The 26558-nt window shown below is 47.9% G+C and overlaps 2 protein-coding genes across 3 annotated transcripts; one reads left to right on the plus strand and one right to left on the minus strand.

Annotated features, from left to right (window-relative positions):
* The first annotated feature begins 1594 nt into the window (after window positions 1–1594).
* LOC127038887 (chymotrypsin-like elastase family member 2A) lies at window positions 1595–9137 on the plus strand. Its single transcript, XM_050931957.1, has 6 exons — window positions 1595–1637; window positions 1944–2032; window positions 3833–3930; window positions 4797–4925; window positions 7270–7406; window positions 8887–9137. The coding sequence occupies exons 1-6, from the start codon at window positions 1595–1597 to the stop codon at window positions 9135–9137; spliced, it is 747 nt and encodes a 248-aa protein (XP_050787914.1).
* A 3792-nt stretch (window positions 9138–12929) lies between these two features.
* On the minus strand, window positions 12930–26365 carry CASP9 (caspase 9). Of its 2 annotated transcripts, none has more exons than XM_050931847.1 (10): window positions 26141–26364; window positions 24926–25139; window positions 23147–23236; window positions 21915–21952; window positions 19780–19956; window positions 18454–18543; window positions 17357–17504; window positions 16637–16816; window positions 15899–16008; window positions 12930–13224 (listed from the first exon to the last, which is right to left on the minus strand). In XM_050931847.1, the coding sequence occupies exons 1-10, from the start codon at window positions 26270–26272 to the stop codon at window positions 13132–13134; spliced, it is 1272 nt and encodes a 423-aa protein (XP_050787804.1). In that variant the 5' UTR covers window positions 26273–26364; the 3' UTR covers window positions 12930–13131. The 2 variants fall into 2 exon arrangements, with proteins under 2 accessions (XP_050787804.1, XP_050787805.1); XM_050931848.1 differs by having other exon boundaries at window positions 13126–13224; window positions 16627–16816; window positions 26141–26365.
* Window positions 26366–26558: the final 193 nt, after the last annotated feature.

Consider the following 26558-nt stretch of genomic DNA (forward strand, 5'->3'; position numbering starts at 1 on the left):
TTATTTTGCTTGGTAATTCACTTTATTCTGTCTGCTATTCCTTGGAACCACTTAAATCCTACTTTCTGTATAAAATCACTTTTTACTTATTAATTAACCCAGAGTACGTATTAATAACGGGGGGTGGGAGGGCATATCTCTCTATCAGTGTTATAGAGGGCGAACAATTTATGAGTTTACCCTGTATAAGCTTATACAGGGTAAAACAGATTTATATGGAGTTTCGACACCACTGGGAATTGGGCATGTGACTGTTAAAGACAGAAACACTTCTTAAGTTGCTTTCAGTTAAGTCTGCAGCTTTGGGGCACGTGGTTCAGACCCTGGGTCTGTGTTGGAGCAGACGGGCGTGTCTGGCTCAACAAGACAGGGTGCTGGAGTCCCAAGCTGGCAGAGAAAGCTGGTGCAGAAGTAGCCTTGGCACATCAGTTGGCAGTTCCCAAGGGGGTTTCTGTGACCCAACCTGTCACACTTGGATCTATTTTTTGTGCTGCCTGAAGTACAGAGGAATTGGCTTAGGATCCCCTTTTGCAAAACCTGCATGGTGTGTGCGTCAACTGGCAAGTGTAAACCAGTGCGCTCACAAAGGTGAGAGACCTGGGCCAGGGAGTGCTTGAGCAACTGGGTTGTCTTTGTGGCTCCAGAAGTGGTCCTGGGGGGCCTAGGCAAGCTGGCCCATGACGTCCCATTGCTGTGATGGGGAAAAGGATAGAGAGCCTGTGCCAAGGGACCATACCAGGGAGGCCAAAAGAAAGAGACAGTGCTGGAGTCTACTCAAACCAAGGAAAATCTAAACCTCACATGGCCCAGTGTGGTGGGACCCATATGCAGCAGCCTGGTGAGTTTCCAGCAGGAAGAGCTTTATCAGGGCTGTGAAAAAGTGATTACATACAGTTTACTTTGGGGCTGAAGGAGAAGGTGGTGGTGGTAGGGATGATTGTCTTTGAGTCTTTATTTCTGGGGCTGGGGGCTCAAATTATTGCTCCCAAGGGCCCACTGCTCGCTGCATCTCGCCGCCTGAAAAAAGGCCACTTAGGCAAGAGTCTAATAATATTCCGATGTCCGTCCTGTCAATGCCACCCCCCCCCACGCCTTTGCCCCTTTGGCCACATGCCAAAAGTCCTTCCTCACCCATGCAACCACCTTACCTAACGCTCAAACCCAGGCCCTGATGGCTTTGCCCTGAGCCCGATATTCCATTGCAACACCAGAGGCTCCTGGAGGACCTTGTGGACTAGGAGTTCCCCCATGAATTGCTGGAAGGAGATTTACACCCTCAAAATTCAGGTAATTTTCACTTCCATCCACATATTTATGACCAGAACTCAAGGCAGCGGGAGAGCGAACAGCTGCAACAAACAAAATCCAGCTCACGCAGCGCTCCCCACACAAGGCAGAGCGGAAGCCTGCATCTCAAGGTCCAGCTTTTTTTAGCATTTGCACACACAGGAAAATGTCCCATGGTTGCAAAACCTTCCCACTGGCAACTGAGCCACATGCCCCCTCCCCTAGGCCGTATCTCTCAGAGATAAGCGCTACAGCCACATAAGAGGGCTCAGCAGAGGCACTGCTCCTTACACAGCTACACAGCGCCATGATCGGTATCCTGTTCGCTACCCTGACACTGGCCACTGGGGGTAAGTATCCCGCCTAGAAGTAGGTTTTCATCTGTTTTACCAACAACAGATTTCTAGCTTGAGCCTGTGGTCCTGACACTGACCAGCAGCCTGGAGGTGCTCAAATATCAGAGTGATGGGCACAATGTAAGGGTCAGACTAGACTATGGCTTAGAAACATCTGTATCGATAGAGAGGTCGCCAGATGGGGTCCTGACATTACAGAAGAGCAGTTCAACCATGTGTAACACGAAGATCAGGACAGTTTTGGTTGGTGGCTTCATCTGTGCTGATTTCTAAGCAGACTCCATCTTGTGTCCCTCGCAGCCCTCAGTTGTGGGGATCCCGCCTACCCGCCTCTCTTGACCAGAGTGGTTGGAGGAGAAGATGCAAGACCATTCAGCTGGCCCTGGCAGGTTAGTGATTCCCGGCTTTCCTTAGCCCAGCCCAGGATACCTTGAGCCACGTTGCCTTCTCATTATGTTGGGCCTTGTTTTGCTCAACCTACACTCACATTGACGGCGTTTCCCTGTCTGTTATGCAATACCTTTTGAACATAGTATCCGATAAATTCCAAACTTCCAGGGAATGTTGTAGGCATCAGTGGTCAAAGCCCTACTGAGTTTACAGAAAATTGGAAAATGAAAAGGCAGAAAAGTGGAGGACACCTGGAGTCCTCTGCATCTGGTTAGCTGATCCAGCAGCTTTAGCTGGGTCTATAATAACAGCCATAGAGCAAAGAAGCAGTTGATGGCAGCCATTGACCCCGTCTAGGGTAACAATACACCCCAGATCGCAGCCCTGCCCATCATCCCAAGGGAGTGGAAGATTTTGACCCCGAAGGAAAGAAATAATTTAACAAATTATAGAAGCGGAATTGTTTACGTGTATCCCTGATGTAAGGGGGATGGGAGGGCAGCACATGAAGAGCTTGCGGGGTAGAATGGGGAATGCAAATTAAGGACTCCTGGTGCATGAGGTGAGCTCAGCCTACAAAGGCAATGAAGTGATTGACCGTGTACGTGTTACATGGCTGTATTCTGAGTAGGACGCACTACAAAGACAACTGACCTTGTGCTTAAGGTGCAGGAAGAGTTGTGAGAATGGAGTTCTAGACCTGTCTCCGCCACTTACTCATTGCCTGCCCTTAAGCAAGTCATTTAGCACTCAAGCCAGCTCCCATTGAAATCAGAGAGAGAGGAGGAACTCTGCCTGGCTTCAATGGGTGAGGGAACTGGCTCTCTTTGCACCCAGGGCCATCTGGTGAGCGCTTTGATAAGCTTGTCACTACACAGCAAACAACGAGCATGCTGGGAAATGATACTGACGTGCTATTTTGGGACACGGTACCTCAGTTTCTGATCTTCCTCCCAAGGGCGTGTGTCAGGATTCATTTGCCAATGCTGGAGCTCCTTGTGCAGCAGGTGCTAAAGACGCGTTACCAATTAATGACGACTGTTAACCGCCTGGCTGTGCAGAGTTACTGTGTTCTTTTAAGGAACTAACGGGGGAGTAAAGTGATTCCCATCTACAGCTGATAGGTCAGCTAAGTGTCAAAGCATGCTGGGACCCATCAGGATGGAAGGGCCAGAGGAACAAGAGATCGCTGTCATTACATTTTGCTGGGTATGCAGAGCCATGCTCAGCAAGTAACCGGGGTCTCTAAATAGGGACTATTTAACTCCTAGAATACATTGAAAAAGTAGCACCTATGTAGCTCTTCACCCGTTCAAAGGTTAATAAATTACACTCCTGTAAAGTTGATACAATCCCCATCGCATATCTGGGCAAACGGTGGCAGAGAAGCTAAGCAACCCACCATACAGTGAGTCAAAGGCAAAACAGAAGTGACAATTTGGGAATTCCCCGGATCCCTGTTTCCCTAGATTCCATTTCCATGATCAGGTCACTCGCCCACTAAACGCAGTGAAATATTTAAAAAACAAAAAACCCAAACCACCTACAGGGACCTATTTCTACACAGAGTGACACAGAGGTGTTTCATGAACCCATTTCTTCTGTAGCAAATACAACCCTCCGTTTGACCCATGCTTAGTAAATAGCTTTGGGAAAGCAACGCCGAAATGAAACTTTGGAAAAAAGCCTTTTCACAAGCGAGTGATCTGGATCCGGAGCACTTGGGTGCTCAGCTTTTCACCTTCCCATCAGAAGGAGAGGTCGATCCGTGAGCAGCATTCTTACCGTATCATTCCTAGGTGTCCCTGCAATACAGTTCCAGTGGTAACTGGTATCACACCTGTGGGGGAACCCTCATTGCACCCAACTGGGTCCTGACAGCTGCTCACTGCATCAGGTACGTTAGCTGCAGAATCTCGGAGAATCATTTCTTTGAAGTCAATGTGCAGAAAGCTGTAAATGCTCTGACAGAAAGAGAAAGCTAAAGCATATTAATAACAGGTTCTCCCCTCCAAAAGAGGTTTAGATCCTGTCTCTGGCAGTGGCCCCTACCTGATGATACACTGGAAGGGGAAAACTTCATTCCTCTTCCCCTGCTTATGCCATGCCCTGCACTGTTGGCTTTATTTTTGCATGAATAGCTATGGGTTATTAAATTATCCAGCCCTTTTTAAAATCAGCTGGGCTCTCTTTACAAGCACACGTAGCGGTGAGTTCCATAGGTTCACTAGCTCACCCACTTCCATGAAGAAATATTCACACGTGCACTGGGGCTGGTTACTACCACTCCAGTTACAGGAAGCATCATCAGAGCAGATTTGAGCTCTCACGGGCTGGCTGTGTGTGAGGTAGGATTGCCAGGGTGCACAATACTATTACACACACTTATGAACCAGTGGAGATGCTTTTGTAATAGACATTGTCACACTATGGGAGAGGCCTTCCGAATTGCTCAGGTGTGCCAGGAAACAGCAGCCTCACGCTCTGAAGATCAGCTGGAGCCAAAGTTTAGCAGGAATCTTGGCAGGAGCCAGAGGACCACATGGAGGTGCAGCCTCTAGTGACTGTAGGATGCAGCATGCAATGCTCCATCTTAAGCCAACAAATGGCTGTTAATATAGCTCAATGCATGCTGGCACCTGCAGTTTTCAGAGGGTTCCCATTGAAGACCCCTTGGCCACCCTTCCCAAAGAGGCGTGTGACTGCACAGCAAGCAGGGAGCTACATATGTGAGCAGCTCTCCCTATTGGTTTTCATCCCCAGCTCTTCTCGGACCTATCAAGTGCTTCTTGGCAAATACAACCTAAAGGCTACTGAAGAAGGATCGGTTGCAGTCAGTCCACAAAAAATCATTGTCCATGAACGGTGGGACTCAAGCCGTCTTGCAGATGGGTAAGTTGATAGCAGCTATTTATACAGAGTGTGAGATATGGCCCCAAACCAAACCCCTCAGTCCAAACACCCCCACGTTGTGGGCAGCTCCAAATCTGGAGGCAGTTGTTACAGCATAGGCTCAAACTGATGATTTCAAAATACTGGGAGATTGGCTGTGGGGGGTGGGCAACCCTTTCCCCATTCAAAGCCTTGTCACATTATGGAGTATGGGCGTACCTGGCTCAGCGAGCAGACACCCATCACCCCAAAAGGGACAGAGGCCAGTGCAGGAGCCACCTCCCCAATAATGGAGTGATGCCTTCAGCCTCCACTGTCTCAGAAACTTTCAGACACATTCACCTGAGATGCTGACCACGTGTGGCTGTTAAAGAGTCCACAACAGGTTTCGTAAGAGTACAGGTGAATTAACCCGTGTCCTGGCCAAATTCCAGCTATTGCAACTGAATTCAATTAAGGGGCTCTAAACTGCTGTGTAGCAGAGCTGTGCACTGCTTCGCAGCTGCCTTGCTCGACCCAACAGCGTCTCCTGCATCTTAGCAGTGGGTGAAGAGAGCTTTCACCAGACAGGTGTGTGGAGAGGTTCATTTAATACATACATTTATGTTTGTAAAGTCCTTTGAAATCCTCAAATGAAAGGTGCTACTAGAGGTGCAAAGTATTATTATTAACTTGGATTGATGCCACATTGCTGAACGACTCCTTGGTTCTGCTGAAGTCCTAGTCCCTTAGCTCAGGTAATCTGCCGAGTTTCCAACTTTCTGTGTGCTGTGTCCCCAAGTATGTGGCCAAGCACAGCTTCTCAAGGCATTAGTACAAGAACTACAATGTAAGAACAGACATACTGCGTCAGACCAATACGCTAGTATTTTGTCTTCCGATACTGGCCAGTGCAAGATGCTTTGTAGGGAATGAACAGAAAGGTCAACCATCAAGTGACAGTCGGAGGCTTAGGGACACCCAGAGCATGGGGCTACAACCCTGACAATCTTGGCTAATAGCCATCAATGGACCTGTCCTCCAGGAACTTATCTAGTTGTTTTTTGAACTCCATTATAGTTCTGACCTTCACAACATCCCCTTACTGTGTTGTGTGAAGTACTTCCTTATGTTTGTTTTAAACCTGTTGCCTATTAATGACCCCTGGTTCTTGGGTTATGTGAAGGAGTAAATAACACTTCCTTATTCACTGTTTCCATACCAGTCATGATTACATAGACCTCTACCATATCTCCTCTTAGTCATCTCTTTTACAAGGTGAAAAGTCCCTGTCTTTTCAATTTCTCCTCATACAGAAGCTGTTCCATACCCCTAATCATTTAGCAGTTACAGGGCGCACTATAATGATGTTTCTTTAGGCTCAGGAAGGCTTCAAAAATCACTTAAATGCTGCCCCCATCTGGAGAGGAAAGGCACAGACAGTGCCCTACTATGAGGGAAGGGTTTTGGCAAACTCTGAGTAGTAAAAAGAAAAACAAATAGCTGTCATGGAATCACTGATGCTCTCACACACCAGATGAGCCCTTGTACGTTTGGATGCTGACTCAGCAATAAACTGAAACACAAACCTCACAGGCCTCACACAAGGAAAGTCCTGGTGCTCCAACAGGGCGAGGGGGCATTAAGGCATCTGTCTGAGGTGGAGTAAGAGCAGCACAGACTGGAGGAGGAGTTATGCCTCTTGAACCCTTTTATCCATGGGGGGATTCCAAGACAGAGCCAAAGGTCTCACTCCCCCGGCCCCGACAGAACACCTGCCCCAGCCTGAGAAGGAAGCCCCAGGCTAAAAGGCCATCTCCTGGGAGTCTCTGAGTAGAAGGATGAGTCAGTAACAGCATAGGCATCGCTGTAGGGAAATGCCCACCCACCACAGGGAGCTGAATGGAAAGGAGTGCTTTAAATCAGGGAATCTGGACAAGTCTGAAGCTCCAGGAGCCCCTCTATATATTCTCCAGAAGCTCTCACAGTCACAGGTTGTGTTTACCCCAAACCTTGACAGAGACAGGTCAAGCCTCTCAGACTGAGCCCCATGTGGGCAGAGGAGCTGCAGATGCTGGGCCTGGATTTCTGCAAGGCTTTTGGGCCATGGGGAAGGAAAATCAAGGTGCTCCACCAGGGACTATGGGCACCAAGGCATGTGTGTCAGTGTCGCATGGGCAACGCCAAGGGGTGGGACGCCTCTGCCATGGCCTGAGGACATTCCTTCCCCTACAGGCAGGGGTGCCTCTTTCGAATAGACAGAGCCCTCTATAAATGCTGCGTATTAATGAGTCTGTTTTCTTCCACTCTCCCTTTGTCCATGCTCCCTCCTCCTCCACCCTGGCTTGTGCACACATGAACACAGCAACGACATTGCTTTGATCAAACTCTCCCAGAGCGTTGCCCTGAGCAATCAAATCCAGCCAGCCTGCCTCCCCCCGGCAAACAGTCTCCTGGCCTCTGGCGTGGTCTGCTACGTAACAGGATGGGGAAGGCTGCAGAGTAAGTGCTAATACAGCTCAGGGGAACACTAAGGGCTTGGCTACACTCGTGAGTTACAGTGCAATAAAGGCGCCCCGGGTGCACTAGCTCACTCCCCGTCCACACTGGCAAGCCACATAGAGCGCCCTGACTCCGCAGCTACAGCGCTCCTGGTACTCCACCTCGGCAAGTGAAATAACATTTGCTGTGTCCCCGCTGGAGCGCTGTGGTGCCAGTGCGAATGGGGTGTTGCATTACTGAGCTCTGATCAGCCTCCAGAAACGTCCCATAATCCCCTTAAGTCAAGTGGCCACTCTTATCATTATTTTTGAATCGCTGCAGGAATGCGGATATGTCCTTTGAAAGCTACAGCCAGCTGCTTATCTGCTCTGAGACAAAGCAACCATTAGTGTGGAATGCTGTGTGAGAGAGAGGGAGGAGGAGGGGGAGAGGGGAGGTCTGCTGCTGTCTAAACTTACAAGACAGAATGCTGACATGCTCTCAGCCCCCCAAAAGCCCACTCTCTCTTCCTCCACATACACACAACACACTCCCTGTCACACTCCGCCCCACCCCACGCCCCTTTGAAAAGCACATTGCCGTCACTTGCATGTTAGGATAGCTGCCCATAATTGCACCACTCCCAGTGCTGCTGCAAGTGGATTAAATGCGGCCACACCAGCGCGCTTGCAGCTGTCAGTGTGGACAGACTGCAGCGCTTTCCCTACTGCGCTCTGCGGAGGCTGGTTTAACTCACAGAGCTCTACATCTGCAAGTGTAGCCATGCCCCAAATCCATCTGTGTTAATGTCTCCTTTGGGATTGACTGGAATAAGGTTATTTTTTCCGGTGCCCCTTAGCCCTCAATTCAAAGAGAGATCTGACCAGGCTCTGGCTCCACTCCTGCAGCAGAGATGTTCTTGCATTTTCCTTGCAAAATATTTAGCTTTTGTTAGGACTCAAGCTGAGCCCTCGAGATGCAATTGTAACCCAAGTCAGAGCGGTCTGAAGGCTGCTGGGGCTGTTAGTGCTCATGGAAGACTTGAAAAGCCGCTTTAAAGAAGTGAATGTTAGTGATGGACAGCCAGCCTGGAACAGGGAAGTCCCCATGCAGAGAATGGGTACAATGCAGGCAACAGCCTTGTGCTTCAATTCTGACCAGGATGCATCACCTAGAGAGGTGAGAGCACAGAACAGCAATCCTGGCCTATTCATTCCTTGGCCTGTTTGCTGATGTTACTGCCAGTAAGGTGCTGGTATGTGATAAAGTGGTAGGCCACCAGCTGATTTCCCATGAGATATTGACAGAGAGCCATTGTTAAAATGCATGAGGATTATTCATCTAGTTCAGACACTTTTCTGAAGGAGGGCTGCATTAAGCATGGATTCTGCAACCCCTCTGTGCTTGGAATCCCTGTTAACTCTTGTACCTGGACATGTTATTTTGCTGTTTCTTGACTGCCAGGAGCTAATGCTACTCCCTTGTTTCTGTTCCCTGCCAGCAAACGGTGCTCTCCCAAATAAACTGCAGCAAGGGCCATTGGTCGTGGTGGATTACGCCACCTGTTCCCTGCCTGCCTGGTGGGGTACCACAGTAAAAACCACCATGGTCTGTGCAGGCGGCGACGGGGTGATCTCCAGCTGCAACGTGAGTCCAGAGAACTTGGCAGTTATGGGCGTGTCTTTAGAGAGTTCTGCATTATGGGAAGGGACGCTGAAGATGAGGCAGGGTACTAGGATCTACCCCTTCTAGATGGGTTTTGAAACCCTTTCGTAGAGGTTGATAGCAAATTAACATGTTGAAGGAGTATTTAATAAACCCTGCAAGAGGGATCCACTCAAAACCCTGGATCCAAAGTCTCCCTACATGTTGGACCTGAATATGGCAGATGGGAGCCATCTCATGAGATGGAACCTATATTCATTTCATTCACGCTCCTGCCTTTCTCCCATGTCCAATCTCCAGTTATACAAGACCCATGACAGTGACTTCTCTGCTCATGCACTATAGAAAGATGTGGATTTTTCCAAGCTGGTGTTCAATGACTGTGCCTCTCCTTCCTTGCAGGGGGACTCTGGCGGTCCACTGAACTGCAGAAGTGCTGATGGTACGTGGGAAGTGCGTGGTGTAGTCAGCTTTGGCTCCTCGCTAGGCTGTAATTATTACCGCAAACCCTCTGTCTTCACTCGAGTCTCCGCTTTCAACAGCTGGATCGCTACGGTAAGGGTCTAGTGTCTGCTCCTGAGCAAGAACAAACTCCGCTATGAACTTCTAAATAGTCATTCAGGGTAAAACAAAACACCCACAAAACAGTTCAAGACCGAGGTTTTGGCTATCTGGATAAATTGGTCAGCAGTCGCTTCCCATGTGGACACACTTCCCCCAGAATACAGGTCTGTCGCAACTTACGCGCATTTAACATGCGCGATTTCAACTTTACACATACGGCCGGGGGGGGGGGGGGGGGGGACCTGGCCTCAAGCTTTAACAGTCCTGGGGCACCAGCTGTGGCTGGGAGTCCCAGGGCCTTTAAATCACCCAGGGGGCTTCCAGTTGCAGAGGTTGCTGGTAGCCCCCAGGGCGAACTAAAGGGCCTGAGGATTCAGGAGCCATGGAGCTCCAGGCCCTTTAAATGCTGGATCCAGCCCGGCTGCCAAAGCTGCGGGAGGGATTTGAAGGGCTCCTCTGGGCTCCCCACCACGGCGGGAAGCCCAGTAGAGCCCATTAAATCCCGTCCACAGCTCCGGCGGCCGGCCCAGGGCAGCATTTAAAGGGTTCCTCCGGGCTGCGGGCGGGATTTAAAGGACTTGGGGATATAATTTTGAGTATACGCGGTTTTCACTTTATGCGATAACCGCGGAACGGAACCCCCGCGTAAGATAAGACTTGCCTGTAGCTGGTGCACATCTAAATTCACCCTGTAACTTATTCCGTAATATTTCACCGCATAGACAATCCCTTAACACACCAAAAGAGAATGCTGTCGTGTTTCTAGGGAATTAGTTCCAGCAGTGAAGGTGAAGTGTCTTCCTGTTGAATGGAACTATCCAAATGATCTTCATTTCTAACCAAAGTTCAGGCGTTTTGGAATAAATCTGTCACACTTTATATTAAGGGTATATTTACAGAGTTTTAATAAATGTTAATTGATGTCCAACAACTTAATTAGCTATCATCTATTAGTATGGTAATCAGCAACACATACTGCTCATGGCTATAATGTTCTTTTCAAATATTTATTAACTATAAATGAACACAAAGGATGACTCAGAAGCCAAATCACCTCTCTTAAATACTTAAGAAGAGAGAGGATTGTAGGACTGGTTTATGTATTTAAAGGGAAAATGTGTAGAGTCTGGATGACCCTGTTTACAGATTTTCTTAGTTTTCTGGTCTGATTCCCCACCACCACCACCACTTTGTTTTATACTTTCCGCAGGTTTTGGCAAACAACTAATCTGAAGAGCGGCAGACAACAGACTAACCATGTGCTGGGGGAAGGGAAGCTCTTTTTCTGCTTGAAATAAAGTCGTAATCATGAAATTCCAGTCGGATGAGAAGCTGAAGGAATCTGTGCATAATAAATAACCAGCATTTGTTTGCAACATGTGTATAGCCTGTGCTGCGGGGAAAGGGAGGGTTTAGGATGGAAGCACATGCCAATGGTTGCAGGAAGTGATGCAATGGAGCATTTTCTTCCATTAGATAAAACCCAACGTGAATGGAAGTGGAATATGAAGCACAATACAAGAATGGGGGGGGGGGGGCTCACCCAGAGCCATCTCCTTCCACAGTGGTTGACACGAGAAATGGGTGTTGTCACCCTAGTGTCTCCACACTCCCTTCTAACCCCACATTCCCGTACTAGGCTCCAGCTGCCAACTCTCCCTTTGCCTCACACCTGAACATGGGGGAATTATAAGAACTATAAATCCCAAGAAGTGATCCTGGACCGGCTGCTGGCTGAAGAACATGCTGTAGCGGAGGAAACCACCTGAAAGCCACTTTGAAATATCAGGGGGGCTTTCAAAGACTGAGGATAATTTCTGATGATACATTTTAACCTTTTTCAGGGGAATGGAGCCCATGGTGCTTATTTCTTCCCAGCAGCCCATAAATCTCTTACCAACAGGAGTTCCATGCACACCTGCAGAGGGGAAAGAGAAGCCAGTGTTCATTTTTCTACCACTATAATATTTAACCCACTTGGAAAGAGTTAGTGAAAGGCCATAAATTCACCCTCTCTACCTTGAGCTTTCAGACCCGGAAACTACCGAATAGAAACAGCCTGGAAGGACTGACTGAGTGCCACCTACATCCCCATTGCTTTTACTTAAATGACCTTAACAAAGAAGCTCTGATGCTCCAGAAAGGAGCAAAACTGATGCCAGACAATTGGTCAATTCAGTCCTGCACACGTGAGCAAGAATCAGGACGAGCTATGGCCTGGGGAACGTTCCGACTCAAAGCCAGCTGGCTAAGGGAAGCTGCAAGGATGTCAAGGGAGGGGGCAAAGGACAGTAAGGGCTCACAGTAGCAGTAACTTACGTGTCTTTTGAGAGAGCACGTTCCAGCACAGCGAAGGGAATGTACGGTAGCGAACCGCAGGGCTCCAGATTCTCCCCTTTCTTGCACAGACTCCCTCACCTATCCTAGCCCTGCCGTATCGTTTGTCCAGAAGGAGCAGGTTGCTTAGCTGCAGCTTTGACACATGACAGGGCCCTCAGCTCCATTTCCCACAGATAAGTCTTCTGCTTCTCTCTCCCTGGAGGACCATTAACAATGCAGATGCCAGGCATACAGTGTTTCTACAGTAAAGCCAATCAGAATTGTACATAAGACCAACACCCAATGAGTCAGCTGCAGGGGGAAATAATTTAATTGGCATCTTAAAACAGCAACCAAAGGAATCACGCTCCTGATTTTATTTAAATAGAGAATCAGCCATTAAGCCTCACAGACTAGCTACAGCTGCTCTAAGCTACTCTGGTGTTCCTGGTAAGCCAGGACGGCTGTGATAATTCATTAGTAGGGGAGTTATTAAAGAGCCAGCAACATATATATTTTTTTTTTTTTGCTAAAATCGTCATGCTTTTATTCCCCCAGACACTGGGGGAAGCGTACCAGTAAGAGAGAAGTCAGAGAACGTCAGGCTAGCTGGAGAAAAGACCAGAGAATAAAAGAGCAAGACAAACTGTACAGAAAGAGTGGAGTCTTTAATATAAATGGGCAACAGATGCTGCAAAACGATGCCCCACTCCCAAACACTGGCTTTTGATTCAGGTGCATTTTTGATTCAAAGAGCGTAAACACAAAGGTAATTACAAAATGCCAACACTTCACCCACGCCTCCTGGTAGAGGGCACCGTACTCATGGTTAGAGCGGGGCCTGAAACGGCCACCAGCACGGCCCTCTGGATAGCAGAGATACAGAGTTCAAGGTTGCAACCTCCTAATGAAGGGCAGGACACTTCCCTTCAGTCCTTGTTGTCGGTCTTAAATGTCTGAGATTAGGAAGCGAATTAGGAAGTGATTAGGAAGTCCTGGTCTGATCAGGCAGGAGGCGAGACGTCTATTTCACAGTAATGAGCACGTGAACACATTAAGCTTCCAAGGATAAATTAATCCATGAAAAGATGGCGGCCAACAGGAGCACTGGTTCAGAGCAGTGACGGCCAGGTGCAGAATCGTGAGGCCTGAAGAGGAGTCTATCCGGGCGTATGGCGGAGACCTCCCAGCCACAACTTTAGTCGGTCGCGAAGAAGAATTGTTTACGGAGGAAGTTAAAAGTGCCCGGCATCTGCTTGTACTTTCCTTTAGCAGACACAGCATGAGCCACCTGGGAAAGAGAAAAACCAAGGAGTTGGCAAGTTTGCTGGTTGAGTGTGGCGGAGCACAGCTTTTCCCAGCCCTGGAGACGCACAGATAACGATCGGTGCAGTGAGGAGGGCTGTATATGTTAGGGAATGGAGAGGAGAGGCAGTGGGTAGGTTTAACATTTATAAGGTGAGTGGGGGTGGGTTTGCTGGCAGAATTAAGACAACTCTGGAGAAGGGCAGGGCAAGATAAAGAGTCCAAGAGCAGATCTTGTGTCAAACCTCTGTGCTGTACTGTAGGTCTTTGCCTCTAAGACACTTCAGAGCCACTCCATCGCCCTTGCGCTCCTCATCAGATGCTAACCACTGAAGGCTGCCCAAGAGCAGTCAACACCTGCCCAGCCCACACATACAGTTCTTCATATGAATCAGAAATAACCTTTCCTTTGCTCACAAGACATCACTCATTTCTTTTGTGTTGACACTTATAGACTCATAGACTCATAGACTCTAGGACTGGAAGGGACCTCGAGAGGTCATCAAGTCCAGGCCCCTGCCCTCATGGCAGGACCAAATACTGTCAAGACCATCCCTAATAGACATTTATCTAACCTACTCTTAAATATCTCCAGAGATGGAGATTCCACAACTTCCCTAGGCAATTTATTCCAGCGTTTAACAACTCTGACAGTTAGGAACTTTTTCCTAATGTCCAACCTAAATCTCCCTTGCTGCAGTTTAAGCCCATTGCTTCTTGTTCTATCATTGGAGGCTAAGGTGAACAAGTTTTCTCCCTCCTCCTGATGACACCCTTTTAGATACCTGAAAACTGCTGTCATGTCCCCTCTCAGTCTTCTCTTTTCCAAACTAAACAAACCCAATTCCTTCAACCTTCCTTCATAGGTCATGTTCTCAAGACCTTTAATCATTCTCGTTGCTCTTCTCTGGACCCTCTCCAGTTTCTCCACATCTTTCTTGAAATGCGGTGCCCAGAACTGGACACAATACTCCAGTTGAGGCCTAACCAGCGCAGAGTAAAGCGGAAGAATGACTTCTCGTGTCTTGTTTACAACACACCTGTTAATGCATCCCAGAATCACATTTGCTTTTTTTGCAACAGTATCACACTGTTGACTCATATTAAGCTTGTGGTCCACTATGACCCCTAGATCTCTTTCTGTCATACTCCTTCCTAGACAGTCTCCTCCCATTCTGTATGTGTGAAACTGATTGTTCCTTCCTAAGTGGAGCACTTTGCATTTATCTTTATTGAACTTCATCCTGTTTATCTCAGACCATTTCTCCAATTTGTCCAGATCATTTTGAATTTTGACCCTGTCCTCCAAAGCAGTTGCAATCCCTCCCAGTTTGGTATCGTCCGCAAACTTAATAAGCATACTTACATGCAGCTTCTTTCAAAGCAGAAAGGTCTATTATCCCTCTTCCCCTCCTGTATTTGCTAAGACTTCCCATCACCTCCCCAAGAATCCTGCACTGGGACCGAACGATTTCAAAGCATTCACTTTCCAGACTGAAAGTGGTTTGACCACTTTAGAAGTAGAGGGCCTGATCCTCAGCTCGTTAAAAACAACAGCCATTGTGCCACTGGCTTCAATTGGAGCAGAATCAGGTCCAGGAGATTGTGAGAACAATTTTTCTTTCCTATTTTGAAGACAATGTAGGATGCTTCTTTATACAAGGGTTATGCAAAAGACCAGCTGAAATTCTGAAAACTGGAACGTTGTTTGCCTAGTCTTGGATGAACAAAAACAACCACCTCCCCACTATCTGAGTTGTAGGTGTATGCCCAGGACACAATTCCTGGTAAGCGAATGATTATGATTATTATTGGGCACTGCTGAGTAAACACAGTAGTGCATTTGACAGCGACAAAACAGGCTTTTGTGCTATTTCATTGCAGTGTATGAGTGCTGCAGCATGGAACGGGTACCCTTAAAAGTTAGTTTGAGAGGGTAGGATTTTCACTAAATTATTTCTAAAACACTGTACCCGTCATTCACAATATGGGAGAGTTATTTCTTAGAATCCTAAATTAGTATATACTCAAACTTACTGGTTCATTAACATTCACATAAATTAAGATGCAATTACATCACTCACAAGTCAAGATAAAAAAAATAACATTAACACAAGCATCCGGTGGGGTTATCCATATAGGACATTCCAGGAGACAAATCAAAACCTCACTATGGCAGCAGAGAGAGTAAATGCAAAACGCTAAGAAAGATGAATATGGAGAACTCTGAACATTACAAACACAACCATGTCTTGCTACTATACGTCCAAGTAGGAGATTATCTCAACACATACCATTGTGCTTGCTGCCGTTTGCTCTGACGGTTTGGCTGTTTTGTGACAGGACGGACAGACAGTCCTTTGCTCTGAGGTAGGGTGAGGACAGGCCGTTAGGCAAAGATGAAGGCCTATATTTTCAAAAGTGACTTGTGATTTTGGGTGCGACACCTGAAAAGAGCCTGATACTCAGAAGGCAGGTGCGCAGTCCTTTCGGAAAACCAGGCTTTTTCAAGGCATCGCTTCTTGGCCACCCCAAAAACTAAAGCACCCAAAAATCACTAGTCACTATTGAAAATGGAGGCCTAAGTGCCTAACGCCTGACTAAATGCAAAACCAAACGCCTACATTCCGCAAGAGAGAGTTAGAAAAAGGAACATTTACCCTCACTAGCATGCCCAGCAGGTCCTCAGTATGAGCATACTGTTCAAACACGCTGTCCAGTGTTTCGACGTACCACGAGCCACTCTGAGTATCCCGCCAGGAGACAAAGCCTTAGGAGAACACAGGGAAAGTAAGGAACTCATTCCCTACAAGCAGTCCTTTCTTTCCTGCTTAACTCCATAAGGAGATGCCCTTAGGAGCAGAATTTCCATCCTATGGAAACTTCTTCCAAATCCAGCACTAAAACATGCAAACTCTTCGTGCGGGAGCGTGGCCAGCACTACAGACTCACTGGGTGACCTGGAGCAAGTCAAAACCTTTCTGTGCCTCCGTTTCTTCCATCTGAAGTGGGGATAATTATTATTTGCCTCATGCAGGTGAGGGGCTCAGTTAATGTTTGAGAAGGACAGATCCTCGGACGATAAATGCAGGGTGTTATTACTCACCAAAGAATAGGTTCCTTAAGGCTTTGAAAGAGGGAAAGTCAGAATACATACTAAGCCCTTTCTCTCACATTGCACTTCTCATCCACAGATCTGAAAGCGTTTTACAAAGGGGTAAATTATCCCCATTCTACAGTTGGGGAAACTGAGGCAGAGGGCAGGGAAGTGACTTGTCTGAGGTCACCCAGCAGGTCAGTGGCAGAGCCAGGTATAGAATCCAAGTCCGCTGAATCTCAGACCAGTGCTCTAGCCACTGCCTCCCTGCTAGGCCAGTGCTTTACTTACGCTGTCTCACCTGGAAAAGTTGAATAGGACACCAAGATGTCACTGGGAGTGGGTAAACTGGCTACGGCATCTGGCTCATCCAAGTTACTGGGCTGGGTCTGAAAGGGAGTTGCATCCGACTCTACGGAACCTCCACAAGGTTGGTTTACAGGTGAATCAGAATCCACCTGAAATCCTCGGTCTTTCTGCTCTGCAAGAGGCAACCAGAAAGCCCTTCTTTGTTACATATGTAAGTAATAAGCAGTGGGTCCCTCTCACCCCTTAGCAAACACGGTCCTTCAACTAAAGGAGCCTTTTGTTTCATCTTCTGCTATGTTGGCTGACTCGGAGCCACGTGCAATTCACTCAAGCACAGAGTCCATTCATGCCAACCAGATGCTCTGAGCCAAATACAGAAATCTGAAACAATCAGCCGTGGCAGAGGCCATACAGAAGCTGCACCAGTTTGCTTCCTTCTGCTCAAAGCTCCAGTGCAGTGGAACACACCTCTGGCTCTGACGTCTTTAGAAACCTCACTCTCCATGGCCAATCAGTGCATTACCTCAGCAACAAGAATATGGAGCAGAGAGCAAGAGAAGACAGCCTGAGAAAAGGGAATAAGAACAGCAAAAGAAAGAGATGACACAGAATTATTATACCCTAAGTGCCAATGCACAAGCAAGCAGCCAGACAACTGCTTCTCCTCCTAAAGGAGACCCGAAGGCAAAGCACTGCTAAAGCCAATATTCACCTCCGCCACAGGCTTGAATAAAGAAGAGTTTGGGTTTTCCTCTCAAGCTTGGGCAATGGGACCCATTGAAGAAGTTCACAATCTTTTCGACGGGAATGTGCTTTCCATCCGTGCCGTAAATACCCCCGGGAAACTGAATATGGCTGGTCTGAAAGAGCAAAATCCACTGGCTGTTAACACAAAGACAATAGGTCAACCTTTTCTCTAGTATAAATAACCTCCATTTTAAAAGTCTTTCCTTGGATGCCAGGATGAATCCAGTGCTCTGGTATTTAGGATTTGGGGTGTGAGTTAAGGAGAGAGAAAACCCATATGTTATTTTAAGTAATCTAAATTCCAGAAACCCAAGCCCCTGATCTTCCAATAGCCCCCACTTCTCCCCCAAAACCTGGGATTTGTCAGCTCTAGTTTACCCACAGGCTAATTTGAATATTTGCTTAACGGCCACCCTAAATGGTCTTCTTTCTGTAATTTCACCACATTTCCTCTAGCTAGGTGCAGTTGTAATCCAGGGATTCACTATTACTAATTATAACCCCCGCATTGATCCATGGAAGCTCCCCTGGTGGATGCAGAATTATTCCATACAAAACATTGTCCAGCACGAGGCTCCCCTCACTGTTTCATTCACCATAAACTTTGTGTCCCAGGAAGGTTAGACCAGAGTGTTATAAGGGGCACAGGAAGGGGGATTAGCAGCAAGATCAGATTAAAGTAGGAAAGATCTTGTGTTTGATATGGCTTCTGTCACCCCTGTGAGAAAACACCTCATCATAACGTTTTACAGCTATAAAGCAACCACCGGGCCTACCACCAAGGGAGGCCCCCATCATGCATGGTGACCAGGCATCGGACTGTACACTTAGTTCAGCACTGCAGTTAGAACATCCTTTCCCTTGGCAACCCTAAATAGCATGATGCCTGGAAGAGAGAGGCCCCAATGGCCTATGTCCGCAGGATAAGATCAGGATAGGAGGGAGAAGAAACCCGTCTTCACTCTGATGCCCAGGGAACGGTGGCAATCAACACAGACCTTTCAGGAGCATGCTTCTCCCTCAAGCCCAGAGAGATATGAATGAGATCGCCAATCCTCCTACCTGACAGCCATGGGAAAGGATCACCACCAGGCAGCAGTCCAGAGCGCTGTGGTCCTGCCTCGCCAGGCGCTGCAACTCCCCAGCAATTTCCTACACACATTTCCAAAAGGTCAGTAACTGTTACCTTCAGACCTAGCCCTTATCAATCCCATGTCCACATCATGCTGCTGAAAGGGGTCAGATTGTGCTCCTCAGAGACTGGCCAACCCAAGAGCACAGACAAGCTTCCTGCACTGTTCAGTGCTGATCTGGGGACACTGCTGCTGTGGAGGAGAGAAGACCCATTGCTCACTCCACGGCCCAGTCAATCCTTGCCCTCTCTTTTGCCAGCAAGGCTGTTAAAATCAGTGCCGGGTGAGATTCCAATTTTGTTACACTGATGCGTTTCCACAGGGAGACTCCACCCTAATTTCTTCACATGGGACACTGAACCACTGTCAAATGGAACAAGTGCAGGGTGATTGCAATCTACTTCTACTTAACATTTGCCATTTAACCACAGAGATCTACTTTGCTGTTTTAAAGGACACACTCATTTCTGCATTTCTCCCAAATGCAGCACCAATGGAAGGCAGTGCATTTGAGCGTGCGCACACACACCAATGCTCCGCCAGATTTTAAAATAATCAGACTCGTTTGTTTTGGTTTCAATAGGTATGCCAGGAGATTGAATGTCCTGCTTAATATCAACTATTATATCATTCAAGAACAAACAGAAAATCAAGCCCCTGGGTACGCCAGTCAGGGAGAATCTCAGTCAGAGATATCAGATAAATACACCCTCAGACAATTACTTATAAATCATGTTCAGGAATAAAAACTCAGCCCAGAAAGCCCCCAAAAATGGGGCTCCTTTTTCATCTGTTACTATAACAGCAAAAGACATGATTTGAAAGTAAGGCTTTCGAAGTCTCTTCAAACACTGAAGTTTTGGGTTGGGGGCTTATGTGCCTTTCCCATCGGAGCACATATTGTCACCCTGTAGCAACACTTTTGGGGTACGTCTACACTGCAAGCGAAGGTGCGATTGTAGCACAGGTAGGGCGACTCATACCAGCTTTAATCTAGCTAGCACAGATAACAGAAGCCGTGTAGATGTGGTGGCACGGACTTCAGTGAGGGCTAGCCACACAAGAACACACACAGGCTCTCTGAAGGGCTTGTCCTCAGGCAGTTAGCCTGTGCTGCCAGGTCTGAACGACGACTGTTACCTGTACTAGTGAGACTGAAGCTAGCACAGGTCTGCCTACCCCTGCTAGAAAAACACCTTCACCTGCAGCATAGCCTCTTCGTCCCTCGGCTCTCCCCAAATGCTTCCACCTTTACCTGAGCTTTGAGATCTCGTCGAACCAGGACGTCAAAGTGCAGTGACTTGAAGCGCTTCTCCAGTTTCTCACAGTCTACACTGGAGCCCTCTCGAGAAGACAGGTCAGACTCTTCGATGAAACGGACGTTGTTGATGATGAGGCAGTAACCACACGGGTCAGCTTTCAGAACATAAGCCTGGCACACATACCCACCAGGGAGCAGTCAGACAGACAAACTAAATTCAACCTCCTTTATTCAGTGTCCACCAGCTAATCCAGCGGGATAGAACTCAGAACCGAAAATGCAGCTTTCGTGAAGCTCATTTGATTGCTTCTGTAAACTCAATTTATTGTTTGCCCAGGATGACAGATGGATAATGGAATCCATGCTCCCTATCTAAGTTCCCTCTAAGCTGTGCAGCTGCAACCGTGCAGGCGGAGAGAGGCATCTCTCCCCTGGCCGTGAAGTTGCCGCAGCCAGGGACAGGCGTCTCTGCCCCAGCCCCGGAGCTGACCTGGCGGGAAAAGGCGCTCTCCTCCAGCCCCGGGCTGCTGTGCTGAGAGACGGCTGTGGGGGAGTCCTCTCTCCCCGCCGCAGCCCCAGGGAAGTCTGCACCCCAAACCCCTCATCCCCAGCCCCACCTCAGAGCCTGCACCCCCAGCCAGAGCCCTCACCCCCCAACCCTCTGCCTTAGCCCTGAGCTCCCTCCCACATCCCAAACCCCTTATCCCCTGCCCCACCCGAGGCCGCACCCCCACCCAAGGCCCTCATCCCAACCCTTTGTCCTAGCCCTGAGCCCCCTCCCACACCCCAAACAGCTCAGCCCCACCCTCACCACATATCACCTCCATATTGGTGCACATAACAAAATTCAGTCTGCACATGGATGTAAAAAGATAGAGGGAACGTTGCTCCCTATATATATCTCCCCAAGCAGCCGGGATAATGTTGCACATACAGCTTTACTTAATTCATGCAGAGTGCCACTGAAGTCAATAGGATCAGTAGAATCAGGGTCTTGACTGAAATGGATACAGGGTCAAACTCACTTCCATTGAGTTACATCAGGGATGAATTTGGCCTCCACTTTCCTAAACAGGCAGGTCTGTATTCATAATACTAGCTTAACTTACAATGGTCACGCTGCAGGAACGTGTGCAGTGCATTTTAGTTAGTGGGGTTTTTTTTATTCATATATTTCACACGATAATTACAAAAACAAAATACCCACTCTACAAATGCAGCACACTTTAAGTGTTGCGCTAGGTAATTATTAGTTGTCCTGATGATAATTGCTTAGGGAAAAATATTTGACCATGCGTTATTGGTCATATTTATGTTGTATTTAATGTAATCCAAAGAACGAGTGTGGTGTGACAATTGTTCTAATCTGAACTGAACCGGCCCAGTCAAAGCAGCAGGACTCACTCAGATGCTGCATCTGATACCTGGACATCAGAGTCACATTTGCCAGTAATTATTTACAGGATCTTTTAAACAACACAGAACAGTTTGAGTCAAATGAACCATAAATAAGCAGAAATGTAAGTTACCAGTCTGCAGGCAAACATTTTCAAAAGCACTGAAGGCCAGATTTAGACCGGCTAGGCACTTCGAAGTTTTGCCAGCATAGCTCGGTTGGTTGTGGGGGAGGAAGGACAATCACACCCATAACTGATTGCTCTAGGGCTAGCAAAACCCCTAGACACAGTTATACCAGCCAAAAAGGCCTTTTGCTGCTTGTTTCGTGCAGGAAACTGGTATAAACTATACTGACAAAAAAATTCTTTTGCCCAGTATGTCGGCAAATCCTTTCTAGCATAGACAGAACCTTACAAAAGGTAGTTAGTCACTTGAAATAATGGCAGGTACCCAGTGAGATTTACAACAATAGCTTAGTGAGATAGGCACCTAACTCCCACAGACTTTCAATGGAACTTAGGCATCTCACCTGCATAGATGCTTTTGAAAATTACATGAGACACCTGTTTCACCTACAGGCACCTAAATATCTTTGTAATTCAGAGACTTAAGAGCCTAAGTCCCTTTGACTTTTGAATATGGGATGCAAAGTGGGTGGGATGGGGGAGGAAAAGGAGGTAGTTCAGGTAAGAAATGAGTAAAAATAACGTATGTAGAAACAGGAAACTAACCATATCTGAGTTCCTCCTGGATGTCTCTGCAGCAGAACCTACAACATGTGATGAGAGAGAAATGACGTTCAGCTCCGCTGCCTACTTCACATTTGTCAGGAGTTGGGTCCCTGCTTAATGGGATTAATATTAATGCAAATATTTCCAGTGCTTTGACCCATTTCTTAACACGTTCAGTCACACCTGAACTCCTCCTCGCTCCCGGCCACACACAGGAAAGAAACATTGTTCCTTTACATGCATAATCGGACTGCAGATGTTGAGAGTGAAGTTCTGGGGGTTCATTTATCATGCCTTTGGACATTGCCTGTTAAAGATGATTGACCAGAGAGTTGTGAATTTGAGCTTCACTTGTCATAACAGAATCGGATGGGAAATCATCTCATAGCCTTACCATTCCAAATACCTTCTCTCCTCTCCTAAGCAGCAGGCAAACTAGCCTAGCCTATAGAAGTCTCTGAAACAATCACTGTTACAATTCAAAGCAGTTTTCCTTTTGACAGTGTCTAGTTGTTCAGGCTGATTACATTCCATCTTAAATCAACAATTACATGGCACTAGTACACTTGGGGCTGCACCTCTCCCACCTTTGATGGATGGATCCTCTATGACAGAGCCTTGGTTTTAGTCTCGGTATTTTCTTCTCTGGGTGCTTTTAATGCTAGAACGCTTTCAGACACTAGCCAGAAATGTGTACAAACACTATCGATTCGATACAAGTAATAGTACGCAGAGATACCTGCTTCATAGAGGGAAAATGGCTGCAGGGGGCTGCTAGTCACCGCACACAGGGAGAAAATCATCATTGCTCAGGAGAGGTGCCTGGACTAGCAGGGGATGGGTGCAACGTGTAGACAGCATGATCAGCTAGCCGGTGGCAAAAGGGTACAGGGAGAGGGTAGAGGGAATGCCTCCAGCGGTACTGATACACGCCAGAGCAGTGGTTCTCAACCATTGTGGGCCGCAAAAATGTGTTATGTGGGCCGCATCCAATACCTGTATGGCCCTGTGGATGTTACACGGGCCGCAGCTCTGTGCTGATTGGGCTGCAGGTTGAGAACCACTGCTCCAGAGGGCCTTCCATCCAGAAGGCGGATTGATACAATATGTGGGCCACACTGAGGCTCTCAGAGAAAGATGGGCTGAAGGGATCGACATGAGGTATGGAGAGAGAGGAGGAATGAAGGACAGATAGAATGTAAGCCAAGAATTGGCAAGCGGAAATTGCTTACCCCGAGCTGCTGCACTGGGATGTGTTGACTCTTGGCATCTCTTAGTCACGGCTTGGACTGGGGTAGGCAAATATTCACGAGCCTTCCCATCTGTAAAGGTACAAGACACTTGCATTACTGCCCTTCCTATAGACTTTTGCAAGAGATACAAGCATACGAAGCAGAGAGCAGGCCTCTCTCCGGAGGATCTGGATGGAGCACTGCTGATTGCAGGTAACTGAGCCTCTCACCCTGTTGCTTGGAGCTGGGACAGCAGTTGTACTTTTCCCCTGCGAGCCTTTGATTAAAACAGTGGGAGCTGAGGCTAGGACCAGACTCAGTGGATGGGAATTGTGAGCACACAGCAAAACTTGTTCTCACCATCACTTGGAGGGTACCTGCCCCTTTCTTCCTGGCTTGTGCTCTTAGAAATAGCAACCCTCTCCCCCTTCCCCATCCCACTCAAATAATAAAAGCACCCTGAAAAGGCCAAGCCCTTCATAAAAAGACTTCTCTCTACTCCACCGCTACCTAAATCCCACCCTAAATTCTCACTCCTTCATGTCCTCTGTCCTACGTGATCCTTGCATCCCTCCTCCTGGTCCCACTTTCAGTTTTGCCTCTTCTTTCCTGCCACCAGTTATTCTCAGTATGATCTCCCAAAAACCCCGTCTCTCCTGCTTCAAACCCTTTGCCTTTCTCAAGGCCTTACTGTGATGATCTTCTCAGTCTCAAATGTCTTTGCAACTTCTCTGCTGTTGTCCTGTGTATCAGACTCATCTGAGGGAGAGCAGACACTCTTCAGGGCAGGGATCCTGCCTTTATGCTTTTAGTAAAACAATTTGTAATACTTAAAAAACTCTCTATATAAGGCCTGGTCTACACTAGAAAAGTAGGTTGATATAACCACATCACTCAGGGGCGCGTAAAATCCACACCCCTGAGCGGCGTAGTTAAGCTGACCTAAGTCCCTGTGTAGACAGCGCTAGGTTGATGGAAGAATTCTTCAGTTGACCTAGCTATTGCCTCTCAGGGGAGTGGATTACCTACACTGAAGGGAGAACCCCTCCCGTCAATACAGCGGTGTCTACACTGAAGCCCTAGCCCTACAGTGGCGCAGCTGTGCCACTGTAGCATTTTAAGGGCAGACAAGTCCTTAGGAATAACAAAGAAAATGTTGTTAATGAAACTAGCTATCCAAGAAATATGAATATATAAAGTTAAAAACAGGATAGGTAGACAAGTTACACATCAAATGCAAATAAAATATACTACGCTATATAGTCCCTTCCATCCAAGAATCTTTACAGTAATTAACCTTCAGAACTCCTTTGACAGGTGAGGAGGTTTTGCCCCCATTTTATAGATGGAGGAATTGTGATTTGACCAAAATCCCACAGCATGTCAGACACCGAGCTAGGAATGGAATTCAGCTCTGCCAATGTCCAATCCCTTCTCTAATCACTGGATCACCCTCTCTCGCCAATAGAAAAAGAGAAATGTTTGTGTCCTTGGAGATCAGATTTGAGACACCACCGAGGTTACCTGCAAAAAAAAGTTATTAGCACAGCACTAGGAGATTGCTGCCAATTAAAAGTTTTCAGTGGTATTGGATAGCATTATATTTTCCCAGTGGCTGTGCGGAATAATCTATACAATCAATGATTCTGGAAGACATCTGGGCTATCAGATTTCTCAAGCTGTTAGCCAGTCTCCTATACTTCCTCAGCAACAGGGTTTACAACTGCTGTATCCAATTTTGCTGTCTATTACGAAAACAGCACCACCACTGATACTTACAGGTATCACCCTTTCCACCACGTAAGCCCATTTCAACTGGTTTTAGATCAAGCGGACGCAACTGTGGGAATCTGTCCCCTTCACTCAGCAAAGTGACAAGGTCATTCTGTCCAGTTTCTCGCAAGCTTGAGACGAATGCAGGAAAAGCTTGTCTTCCTCGAGTCTGAAGGTCTGTAACCAACTGCCTGGCTTGGTCTCTTCGAGTGCCTGCTCTCTACAGGGGAGCCAAACCAAGACAGAAAGCATTAGCATCCGACATGCATGGCATGTCTGCAGTCCAGCAATTCATAAACAGCATGGTGATGAGTACAAGAAAGGACAGGGGGATTTTCTAGATGTGAACAGAACATAAACTGATCAGGGTGTTGCCCTGGACTTGCCTGGCTACAGGCTAAAAAGACAACTCATTGATGGCCCTCCCATCTTTCACATCAGCCTTTGGCTAGCAAATTCAAGCCTCTGCCTAGTAGAGGCCCAGTGAATTTTTTAAGGCCCAGGTTCTATTATCCTTGATAGGTAGGGAAACTGAGGCACAGAGGAACCGCCTCTGGGTCAGACAGCAAGTGAGTGGTACAGTGAGGTATAAAACCCAGGTCACCTGATTCACAGTGCTCCACTCCAACCACAAGACAACATTGCCTCCCACATGATAGGGCAAGTTCTACTGTATCATAACTTTGTTGGTTTTGTACAAACTAACCCCCAGCCTTTGAAGCTTCTCTTGGCTTGTTTACCGCCATGGTTAGGGTTATGCCACTTTAATTCCAATGTTGTCCTTCCAGCTCACATTCTTAAAACTTAAATTCACAGCAGCTCTGTGATCTCGGCTCCCGCCATCACCCTGAAGGGACTGATCAGAAATCCAGGGAACTCCCCACAACTTCTGATTTGCCAGTGGCTGCTAAAGTTCAGCTGTTTACAGCCGGGCAGCCGGTCCCGGCTACAGCTCGGCGGCCTGACAATGGCATCCAGCGGCTGCTGGGTTCATTTCAGGAGATAGTGGAGAAGTTCCCCAGCAAACCCCCGGGGGGCTGGGGGGGGGGCATTGCCCTGCCTTCTGCACTGCAGTCTCTAGCCGTGGGCGGGGGCTCAAAATGCAATTACCCCAGGGCATGGGGAAGCAGCCTGAACAAAGGAGGAGGGGAGGACTGAGCAGGGATGGGGGCTACAGCGAGGGCAGCGGAAAGCGAAGGGGGTCCGGCCAGAAGCGCCCACCTGGATCTCCTCGATCATGTCCTGGGTGAAGACGCCCTTGTGCAGCAGCAGGTCCCAGAGCGGAGCCACCTGCAGCTCCCCCACCAGGCGCAGGCGGCTGCGCTGCAGCAGCGCCCGCTGCGCCTCCTCCATCCCCGGGGACCCCCTTGGGTCGGCCCCGGGGGGCAGCCGCAGCCAGAAGACAGCCGGGACGTTCTGCTTGCTTCCGGGCTCCGCCCTCAGCCCGGCCCCCTTCGGGGCGGTCTATAGGATCCGCCCTTCCCTGAGGCCCCTCCTCCCTGGTCCTATAGCGCCCGCCCTGATGCCTAACGTGTGGGGCTGTGTGACACCAGCCGCTGCGGATCCCCAGGGATTTGCACGCGTCTTTCCCCTTTTCCGCCAGCTCCCTTCACAGCACCTTCCCTTTCTCTCTACCCAG

Source organism: Gopherus flavomarginatus, chromosome 21, assembly GCF_025201925.1.
Source record: "Gopherus flavomarginatus isolate rGopFla2 chromosome 21, rGopFla2.mat.asm, whole genome shotgun sequence".
NCBI lineage: Eukaryota > Metazoa > Chordata > Testudines > Testudinidae > Gopherus > Gopherus flavomarginatus.